Genomic DNA, 11,518 nt, shown 5'->3' with positions numbered 1-11,518 from the left:
GTTTTCTTTATAACGGTTACATTAGTGAGTTGTAAACTTTATTTAATATATAAAATTTATACAAACACAGTATCAATGTTCCTAATGGACATCACGTTCACTTGACAAACCCATCATCTGGGATTCACGCTGCAGATCAGCAACTATTTTTAGAATTAATGAAATTGTTTCAGTTCGCTCAATTTGGAAAATTTGTGCTACGCAAAAACAGTGAAGACAAACAGTAATGGTGAAGTTCTATCACTGCACAATGTAAAAATAGTAGGTTATCGAATATACCAGAACAAACCAACAGGAACATAGAAAAATCATTTACAATCAGTTTACTGTGTACAACATTACTATAGTCATTTTACTATGTAGAACTGACTATAGACACTATAATTATTCATTGTGTAGAACTGACTATAGACACTATGATTCTTTATTGTGTAGAACTGACTATAGACAATATGATTATTTATTGTATAGAACTGACTATAGACACTATGATTATTTATTGTGTAGAACTGACTATAGACACTATGATTATTTATTGTGTAGAACTGACTATAGACACTATGATTATTTATTGTGTAGAACTGGTTATAGACACTATGATTATTTATTGTGTAGAACTGACTATAGACACTATGATTCTTTATTGTGTAGAACTGACTATAGACACTATGATTATTTATTGTGTAGAACTGACTATAGACACTATGATTATTTATTGTGTAGAACTGACTATAGACACTATGATTATTTATTGTGTAAAACTGACTATAGACACTATGATTATTTATTGTGTAAAACTGACTATAGACACTAATATGTTTTACGGCGTGACCGTGTTTGAGGGCGAAGCAAAAAAGTTTTGACATTAGTATCTATATCCAAAACAGGACAAAAACAACCCGAAGTTAGCACGCGGACGGAACTGTATCAAAGCATCCTAATTTTTGGACATTTGATCCACCTATATATTGAACGCGGGAAATATAACGCAATTGATGTAAACAGTATATTGTGACGTCATATTCAGCGTCGTTATTTAGCAAATTACAAACAAAGCGTTTGAACCACAACAAAAAACATGGCGTTAATGGTGGAGTGATTATATATGATTAAGAAAATAAGATTTACAGGCTTTTACGGATTTTATGTATAACATCTTAGAACGACGTGAACTAGGGTAGACGAGATTCAAAATGGAGAAATACATGTCCACGCGCTAATATTCGAATCGACGCCATTGGTACCAAACTTTTCAAGTTCCATAGGTATGGTTTAATTTTTCATTATTTTCCTTTTAAACATGTATATACGTGTTACCTATAGGGAGAGCTCCGCTCTCACGGCCCTTTTGGGCCGTGAGAGGGCTTCGCCCTCTATAATTATTTATTGTGTAGAACTTACTAGAGACAATAATATGTTTTACGGCGTGACCGTGTTTGAGGGCGAAGCAAAAAAGTTTTGACATTAGTATCTATATCCAAAACAGGACAAAAACAACCCGAAGTTAGCACGCGGACGGAGCTGTATCAAAGCATCCTAATTTTTGGACATTTGATCCACCTATATATTGAACGCGGGAAATATAACGCAATTGATGTAAACAGTACATTGTGACGTCATATTCAGCGTCGTTATTTAGCAAATTTACAAACAAAGCGTTTGAACCACAACAAAAAACATGGCGTTAATCGTGGAGTGATTATATATGATTAAGAAAATAAGATTTACATGCTTTTACGGATTTTATGTGTAACATCTCAGAACGACGTGAACTAGGGTAGACGATATTCAAAATGGAGGAATACATGTCCACGCGCTAATATTCGAATCGACGCCATTGGTACCAAACTTTTCAAGTTCCATAGGTATGGTTTAATTTTTCATTATTTTCCTTTTAAACATGTATATACGTGTTACCTATAGGGAGAGCTCCGCTCTCACGGCCCTTCGGGCCGTGAGAGGGCTTCGCCCTCTATAATTATTTATTGTGTAGAATTGACTATAGACATTATGATTATTTATTGTATAGAACTGACTATAGACAATATGATTATTTATTGTGTAGAACTGACTATAGACACTATGATTATTTATTGTGTAGAACTGACAATAGACACTATAATTATTTATTGTGTAGAACTGACTATAGACACTATGATTATTTATTGTGTAGAACTGATTATAGACATTATGATTATTTATTGTGTAGAACTGGCTATTAACATTATGATTATTTATTGTGTAGAACTGACTATAGACAATATGATTATTTATTGTATAGAACTGACTATAGACACTATGATTATTTATTGTGTAGAACTGACTATAGACACTATGATTATTTATTGTGTAGAACTGACTATAGACAATATGATTTTTATTGTGTATATCTGACTATAGACACTATAATTCTTTATTGTGTTGAACTGATCAAAGGATTGTAACGGGACTGAGCTGGAGCTTGGTGCTATCTATATCTATTTTTATCAAGATAAGCTAAAAGTGGCATTATGATTTGTTTTTTGTTTTTTTATTATTATCATCTAATATTATTATTATAATTATGATCATTATTTTTTATTATTATTGATTTTTCCTTTATTTTTTTTTATTTTTTTTCACGTCATTATTCTCCGGAATATTAAGGCTTACGCTAAAAGATTCTTGTATTTACTATTCGTTAAAAGTTTCCTATTTGATTTTCATTCAGTGAGGTGACAGAAAGACAGTTAGGCATACCAACCCTTCTCACGTAATTTTATATCCATGGAACAATATCATATGTATAGGCACTTGAATTTTTTACGGGGGGGGGGGGGGGTCAAAGTGGATACATACATGTAGGCGATGCAATGCCTGTCCATTTCTCAGACTTTAACGCCAGTACTGGAAATATAGAGGTTAATCTGAGATTCATCTGACTCTTATCCCCGCTTTTATATTGTGACATGAGCGGGGGAGAGTCAGAGCGGACTCCATATTGAAAAGTGGGAATTCATGTACACCAGCTGGTGTCGCTGCTTTACTTGCCTCTCTACCTTTTGTACATTGGTTTATGAGAATAAATCATCATCAACAACTTTATTTGCGGATCTATCTTCCAAGACGCGAGGAATTTAAATTATCGGAAGATTATTTTACAAATAGATCATGATTAATACGATGCTATTGCCGTTGAAACGATGGTATTTTGTGTGTTTATGTACCAACGTCATTCGCAAAGAAATCGAATGGAGAGGCAGTGACCTAATTCAAGTGATGCTTCATTTGTCGGTGTTAGGGCTGTTTAAACGGCAATATCATCATATTAATCATGATTTATTTGCAGAATAATCTTCCGATAACTGAATCATCATGCCTTGGAAGATAGAACAGCGAAATAAAGTTGTGTAAGAGGTGGGTATAGCAGCGACACCAGCTGGTGTACATGAATTCCCACTTTTCAATATGGAGTCCGCTCTGACTCTTCCCCGCACATGTCACAATATAAAAGTGGGGGGTAAGAGTCAGAGGAATCTCGGATTATATAGAGGGTTGCGTGGGGGTATAAGAGTCAGAGGAATCTCGGATTATATAGAGGGTTGCGTGTGTATAATTTTTAAGAAAAACATCCACAGTAAGATGGCAGATTTCTTTCGGACCCTGTTTTCCCACTTGTTTGCAGTGTAGCAAAATTAAGTTATAAGTAGCAGCATGTCATTGTCGCTGAAATATTGTTACATTTTGTGATACAATGTAGATGCAATACACGTATCAACACTTTGTCACGAGTTGCGTCCCTTTGCGGGGTCAACCTTGGTGAAAAACCAAGTTTTCCTTCTTTACCTTACCAAATGCAACACATTACTTTGAATTTTAGCTAATTATTAAATTTTCATACAAGTTAATGAGTTGCCCCAATCTGGGGCATTATTGTAGTTGACTGCAATTGATGGAAAAATAACAGATGTCAAAGCTACAGATAAGAAAATTACAAAAGCCAATATAGGGAAATACAATTTTTAACCGGGAGATGGTCGACAAGGGACGTAACTTGCGTGAAGTGTTGATACTTGTATACTCATGAACATGTTTGGTTTGATATGCCAAGTTGAATCACAGGGGCATTTTATCAGCTCTGTTCTCTATCACATATATAAATACACGTGTATTTATATATATATATATATGTGTGTGTGTGATGGAGAACAGAGTGGATAAGATGCCCTGTAGTTGAATTTGGGTTTGAGGCCTGGTCCAGCCAAATATTTTCTCCACTCCTATACTACAGTTTATGCCATTGACCACCCCTGCACTGCAGGTTGTCCTGCTGGGCGCCAAAACAATCTGATTTGTGTGTCTTCAAGGGTGAAGACAAGTTAAAGGAGGGAGGAATGTAGTAGTTAGGGCTATATGGACTGTGGATATTGGCCTGGATAGCTTAGTGGTTAAAGCACCTAAATGCAGGGGACACAGGTTTGATTCCTGGTCCAGCCATAGATTTTATCCTCCCCTATACTACAATAAGATGTGCATTAATGTTGTAATAAACATTTTACAGAATATTATACATATATGTACCTGAAGCAAACCTTTATTTTTAGACAACATTTAAAGAGTCTCTATAAGCAGATATATGATTACATAATGTTTTATAGACATGAGAACAGATGAATTACATGATTCAGAATTAAGAATTAACACACAATATTTTTAATACTTTTCCTTTACAACTGTGCAAGGGCAATTAATTTAGAATTGTTTTTAATCTTCCACACAAGTTTTACAATTGTAACAATATCTATGTTTCCCAGGAATGATAAGATGTTTGAAATTTTGTCAATTCATAAAGCAACATGTACAATTTTAAAGAGGTTCAAAGGTTTGATTTAATGGAGTTGTATACAGACAATGTCAGACATACATCTGGTTTTTAGCTCTTCTGAGCCGAAGGCTCAAAGAGCTAATGCTATGGCCATTTGTGCGGTGTGCGTAAACTTTTTAGAAAAAGGGCTATAACTCAAGAACCCCTTGGCCAATTTTTTTTCAAATTTGTTACAGGGTATCATTGGCCCAAGGGCTTTCATACATACTAAATAGAGGGATGTGACCCTTTAACAAGGGGAGATAATCAGGAAAATACAAACAAAAGTAGTGGTTGCTAAAAAATCTTCTTCTCAAGAACCACTGGGCAGATTATCACCAAACTTACACATAAGGATGAGGATATGTTGTAGATTAAAAATTGTTCAAGGCATTACCCTGGGGCAAAGGGCGTGGTCTCAAGGTCACTTCAAAGTTGACCTAAATTTATATTTCCTTAAATCTTTGATATTTTAGTCATTATAAGGACTAGGATCATCAAATTTTGACAGTTGATGCATCTTAGGACCTTGTGTCAAGTTGTCTCAAAAGTAGGTCACGGTGACCTACTTTTTGAATTTTGCAGACCTTATTTATTTTAAAATTAATTTTGATGCATATCTTGGACACTTTGAAGCCTATGATCATCAAAACTTGTCAGTTGGTGGATCATGGGACCTTGAAATGCGTCAACTGAAAAATAGGTCACCTTGACTTACTTTCTGAATTTTATGGCTTATCATTTATAGATATATTTTAAGTTGTTATTTCAAATACCGAGAGGTTTAGAATCATCAAATCTTGTAAGTTGATGCATCTTGAGGCCTTGAAACATATTTATAAAAAAGTAGGTCACAGTGACCTACTTTTTGAATTTTGCAGATATTCAAATTTCACATTTTCAATTTTAGATGCATATTTTGGGCACTGTAAAACCTAGGATCATCAAACTTTGTCAGTTGATGCGTCTTCAGTCTTCGGTTTGTGTCGACCAAAAAGTAGGTCACCGTGACCTACTTTTGGTATTTGACAGCTAAATTACTATATTTCAGACACTATTTGACCTACAATCATCAAACTTTGACAGTTGATGCATCTTGAGTCTACGGAGTGTGTCGACCAAAAAGTAGGTCACCTTGACCTATTTTTGGAATTTGACGGCTATATTTATATATTTCAGATACTATTTGACCTACAGTCATCAAACTTTGTCAGTTGATGGGTCTTGCATGTTCGAAGGGTTTCGACCAAAAAGTAGATCACCTTGACCTACTTTTGGAATTGGATGGCTATATTTATATAATTTAGATACTATTTGACCTACAGTCATCAAACTTTGTCAGTTGTTGGGTCTTGCATGTTTGAAGGGTGTTGATGAAAAAGTAGGTCACCTTGACCTACTTTTGGAATTTGACGGCTATATTTATATATTTCAGATACTATTTGACCTACAGTCATCAAACTTTGTCAGTTGATGGGTCTTGCATGTTCGGAGTTCGCTGACCAAAAAGTAGGTCACCATGACCTACGATTGGAATTTGACAGCTATATTTCAATATTCAGATACTAATTGGCTTAAAATCATCAAACTTTGTCAGTTGGTATTTCTTGGGTTCTCAAAATGTGTAAACCAAAAAGAAGTAGGTCACATTGACCTACTTTTTTTGAATTCTTAGGATTTAACTAAAGATTTAGAATACTAAGAGGCTAAGAATAGAAATGGTGGGGTTGTACAATTTATCAGAAGAGCGATTCTAGGCCCTTGGACCTCTTGTTATTATGTATTTTTTTTTTTGGTTCAAAACTCACATGGCCAGTATTATCCCTATGAAACTTGTTCTTTATATGAAATTTTACCTTCTTTCCTGTTTGATTAGGAATGTCAGATGCCCATCGTTTGGTGCTGGTCACCGTGCTTGGCGTTAATGACTCACAATTTTTGTATCCAAGCTGTGAGAAGTGCTTCACCAAACAAACCAAAGATAGAGACTCTAGGTAGGTAGAATTTTTTTATCAGAATTTCAAATGACTGAAAGAAAGCTTGTGCTCTGTAAATGATTACTGTGAATTCGTAAATATACGTGAGGAATTTATTATCGCGTAATTTTGCGTGAAGCATCACTCACAAATTAAATTTACTCGTGTTTATTTTTATATTGCTAAATTACATGTAAAGACTCTTGACCAACAGAGCGAATTGATGGTCTCACGATTTGACGTATATGAGTTATTTTGCGATATTAAGTACTCGCAAATAATAAGGAATCTACAGTATTTTTACACAAAGTTAAACATGTTAGAGAAAGCAGATACTTCTTAATTTTCAATGGCATCATGAAAAATTGAGTTTTCTTCCAGTCATCAAAATTGTCTTAAACATTGGTACTAATTTGAGTAAAAGATATATAGCATGTTTATCTGTACAAGGTAAAATTGTATGTTGGACACTATTGCAGATGGCTTTGTTTCAAATGTGGTGCAGAATGTGCTGAGGAGAAGTTAATATGGCGGTTTCGCGTCTCCTTGAGAGTCAGCGATTCATCTGCTGTTTGCAATGTTTGTGTGTTTGGAGCGTCTCTGGACCAGTTCTTTGGAGACAAGGCAGATAAATTTCACAGGTAAACACTTTGATTATTGAAAGTAGGTCAACTTTATGTATATATACATGTAGCTTGTATGAAAAAATCAGAATTTTATTTCTAGTAGATATCAACAAACTGGTAAATGTATATTGTTGTTTGTTTTACATCCTGTCGAGAATTTTTCACTCATATTGAGTCCTATGGGGATCTGAGTTAGAATAGGTCCTCAGTACCCCTTGCTTGTCGTAAGTGGTCACTAAATGGGGCAGTTCTTCAGACGAGACCGCAAAAACCTAGGCCCCGTGTCACAGCAGGTGTGGCACGATAAAGATTCCTCCCTACTCAAAGGTCTTAAGCACCGAGCATAGGCCTAAATTTTGCAGCCCTTCACTGGCAATGGTGATGTCTCCATATGAGTGAAAGATTCTTGAGAGGGACATTAAACAATATACAATCAATCACTCGATATTGAGATGTCACCAGTTGTAAGTGAAGTACCACAAAAGACTAGGGGTTATTGCAGTGAGGGTTCTTTAACGTGCCTAGACACAGGACCTCCGTTTTTTAAGGTTATCTGAAAGATCTGGATCACTTCTAAATGCAGGCGTTTGGTGAAGGAGCAATCACTACCTATATAGTTAGGTCTTAGGTTTGACATGGCCATGGAACAAACTCGGCTTGAACTGACAACCTCCCCGTTCTGAAACGAATACTCTACCACTGAGCTACATGTACCATGATCAGTTGTAAATGTATATGTATATAATTATATATGCGTGTCTAAATATGTATGTAATTATATTCATGCACATCTTATCTTTCACTTGCAGGAACATCATAAAATTTGCCAAAGATCATAGCAATGCAGAAGAAATTGTGCTTAGTGCAGTGCAGGAAATTTTTGTTGGCAATTCATTTTATCTCGGAATGAAAGTTACAGTGTGCAGCAGTGGCAAATGTGTTACGCTTTTGGATATTCTGAAATACTGTGATCATGACATCCCAACTTATGCACAAGAACAAGAGAATCCCGGGACATCATTAATAGCTAATCAAATTATCCCAGTTGTGGGAAAATCTAACACTGATGTATCATCTGTTATCAGAGCTGTTTTAAAATGTAAGGACAGCAATATAGAAAATTGTTCTAGGAAAAAATCAACTCAAAAATATTATTCTCTTTTGCCAAAAAAATTCAGCCAGGAAGAACCTTTAGAATCATCACTGTTTAGCCAACCGACTATTTGTTTAAGCTGTGATTCCACAGACCACCCGAGTTGTGACGATTCTAAATTTATAAGTGGAGGATCCAATTTCTGTCATAGTAAATCTGGACAAGGTCCACATCATTCAGTTATTGATACCATACTCCCTAAATCAACTAGTAACTGCGAAAGTGTTCAACTATCAAAAAAGAAGACTGGTCTAAATTTAACATATGATGATTTCAAGCAAGAAGTTGGTTCATCTGACAGTATTCCTTCACATTCCAGTAAAAAAGAAAATTTCCACGATTCACGAGGAAGCATTGAGAATAGGGAGGAGTGTGATTCCATTGTAAATACTTCTTATGATTTGTTTGATTCGCCACACCCACTTAAACAGGAGCCGCCAGACTCGCCTTGCGCGTACCCATGTAAAAAATATTCCAAAATTAATACTGATAATTTAGAGCCTCTTTTCCCTTTGAAAGTGAACAATTTTCAGAGGAATGTCAAACGTTGTCCAAAATATGGAGTTCAAAGCTGTAGTGAATTCTCTCAAGACATATCTACCCCCAGTCCAGTACACAAAATGACGTGTACATCAGCTTATAAACACAGAGGCAGTTACAATATGAAAAATCTTTCTTCATCAAAATATTCAAGCAGAAAAAGACCCTCAAGCATTTCACCACGGTTAGAGGGGGAGGAGGTTGCCAGTGATGTCCTTACAGAGTCCGTAAGAGAGGTGGAATCACCCCTGTTGTTCTCCGATACCAGCTGTGACGTTTCTGTTACGTCACCAAACTCGGATTGGGAGGATAATAGCACTTCCTTGTTGTCTCCGGACGTATTTACATCGACGCCTGGACAGTCCTCCATGCAGAAGAAGATTTTACCCCCCTATCTGGTCAAACGCATCTTCAAAGACTGAAGCATTACTCTTGTTAATTATAAAATTGTTACTGTATCATCCTCATCATGTGATCTGTAATTCCTTGATTTTTAATTAAGTGCCAGTTAGGACCCCAGGGTGAAAATCCAGAAGCCTTATAGAAATCGCATTGTCTGTCTGTCTGTCTTTTATATCTTTCTTTGTGACACAATATCCTTACAACATGCCTTCAACCTCCATCTTTTCTATGCTTTCAAAGTTTTCAACATAGCTTTTTTCTATTTTATACAAGTGTAGTTGATGACTAATGAAAGACATCTGTAGATCATTAAGCAATTGTTCTTGGCAGGGTCTTGTATTTATGAGTCTATTTTCTAGTAATTTTTAAAATTTGCATGTACATTGTATAAGCAGGTTGTTTTTAAAATAGTACCATTTTTTACTTTATTTACATGGTGGTTGAAGGGAATGAATTGTCCTGACCCTCCCCCCCCCCCCCCCCCTCCCAGGTATCAGGAGTTTCCTATCTTGTATGTGTGGTATGCATGCAATTTAAGAGAACATTATATAAACACTGCTACCATCTTCACGAGTCGAGGGTTATTGATGCTAGGACCCTTGACTTGTGAAGATGCACTGCTACTTCATTTTCAAAATATGGACAACACAAGAACAATTTTACATGTATGTATTCTTTTCCATACCATACCCTATCATGTTGACCCAATACTCCAAGGTCATCCCAAGGGTTTATATTGGTCAACATACCCCGTCATATCCACCCAAGGTCCGCCTGAGGGTTTATATTGGTCAACATACCCTGTCATATCCACCCAAGACTCCAAGGTCATCCCGAGGGTTTATATTGGTTGATTGGGGTGTAGTAATGGATGTGAATTTTTCACTCATGTTGAATTTATTACCAAGTAATAACGTACGGAAATGAAATAAAATGGAAACAATGTTAAATATATCAAGTATTTTTTATTATTATTGCATTAAAATTTACATCTTCAATGAAACATGATACTTGAAATATTCTTATATATGATTATTTAATGTGCATCAATAGAATGAAGTAGGAGGGTATGCATTATACACATTGATATTATGTTTGAATTTATACCTTATTATCATGTGGCTATTCTGATGCCACAAATGCATCAATTACATAAGTTTTAAAACAAATTTTGGTTGAAAAATCACTACAGATTAGATATTAGTCAGCTGAGACATTGTTTAAGGATCACATTAATTTTACTGAATTGCAAATTTGTAATAATCTACCTCTAGATAATAAGGACATTCTGTGTAGATGTGCATATTATTCAAGTTTTCTCTTGGAGTTATGCCCCTTTGAACTTAGACGTTGAAACTCACCAGCTCAACAGAATTCCATGTCACTATGTATTTGATATAGAGGTACTGTACAGATGTGCATATTCAAAGAAAAGACTTAGTCGATTATTTTTTTTTTGGGGGGGGGGGGGGGGGGGGGAGTTGTGCCCCTTTTGAACATAGAACTACATTTGGTACAACTTGCGTGTATCTGGGCTCATTTTTAAAAAGAAAAAGTGAAGCTAAAACGAGTAAGCATCTCGTTATATAAGACGTTAATTATTTCATTGTAATGAATTAGTTTATCTCGTTATAACAAGTTAATTATTTCATTATTGTAACGAATTAGTTCATCGCGTTATATAAGACGTTAATTATTTCATTGTAACGAATTAGTTTATCTCGTTATAACAAGTTAATTATTTCATTCTAACGAATTAGTTTATCTTGTTATATAACAAGTTAATTATCTTGTCATTATTGCATTCAGGTCAAAATTTGAGCTGTAAACATTAAATGAGTTATGTTTTTAATGTTCAACATCAAAAATGAAAAATATTTTATCAAAAAGTCGTGAACCAGTTCCTTTTCAACAGAAAGTTTTATAATAGACAGAGAGAAAATCGAAACTTAATACTTCAAATTACTTACTTCAAATG

General features: G+C 35.2%; 1 protein-coding gene across 4 annotated transcripts; it reads left to right on the top strand.

Moving 5' to 3' along the window:
* The first annotated feature begins 2,420 nt into the window (after nucleotides 1-2,420).
* On the top strand, nucleotides 2,421-10,498 carry LOC125647704 (DNA damage-induced apoptosis suppressor protein-like). 4 transcript variants are annotated; one of them, XM_048874484.2, is made up of 4 exons: nucleotides 2,421-2,752; nucleotides 6,720-6,837; nucleotides 7,299-7,460; nucleotides 8,255-10,498. In XM_048874484.2, exons 2-4 carry the CDS (start codon nucleotides 6,722-6,724, stop codon nucleotides 9,558-9,560), a joined length of 1,584 nt encoding a protein of 527 aa, XP_048730441.2. In that variant the 5' UTR covers nucleotides 2,421-2,752; nucleotides 6,720-6,721; the 3' UTR covers nucleotides 9,561-10,498. The 4 variants fall into 4 exon arrangements, with proteins under 4 accessions (XP_048730441.2, XP_048730440.2, XP_055997612.1 ...); XM_048874483.2 differs by lacking the exon at nucleotides 2,421-2,752 and adding an exon at nucleotides 2,794-3,616; XM_056141637.1 differs by lacking the exon at nucleotides 2,421-2,752 and adding an exon at nucleotides 3,484-5,968.
* Nucleotides 10,499-11,518: the final 1,020 nt, after the last annotated feature.

This window comes from Ostrea edulis, chromosome 6 (assembly GCF_947568905.1).
Source record: "Ostrea edulis chromosome 6, xbOstEdul1.1, whole genome shotgun sequence".
NCBI lineage: Eukaryota > Metazoa > Mollusca > Bivalvia > Ostreida > Ostreidae > Ostrea > Ostrea edulis.
This window is presented reverse-complemented; position numbering and strand designations above follow the sequence as displayed.

Bases quoted from the DNA above. Each gene is read 5' to 3' on its own strand.
- LOC125647704 (XM_048874483.2), top strand. From the start codon at position 3,448: ATGGAGTCCGCTCTGACTCTTCCCCGCACATGTCACAATATAAAAGTG. The intron at 3,617-6,719 runs GTAAGATGGCAG...CTGTTTGATTAG, and splicing joins TTTTAAGAAAAACATCCACA to GAATGTCAGATGCCCATCGT. The intron at 7,461-8,254 runs GTAAACACTTTG...TTTCACTTGCAG, and splicing joins AAGGCAGATAAATTTCACAG to GAACATCATAAAATTTGCCA.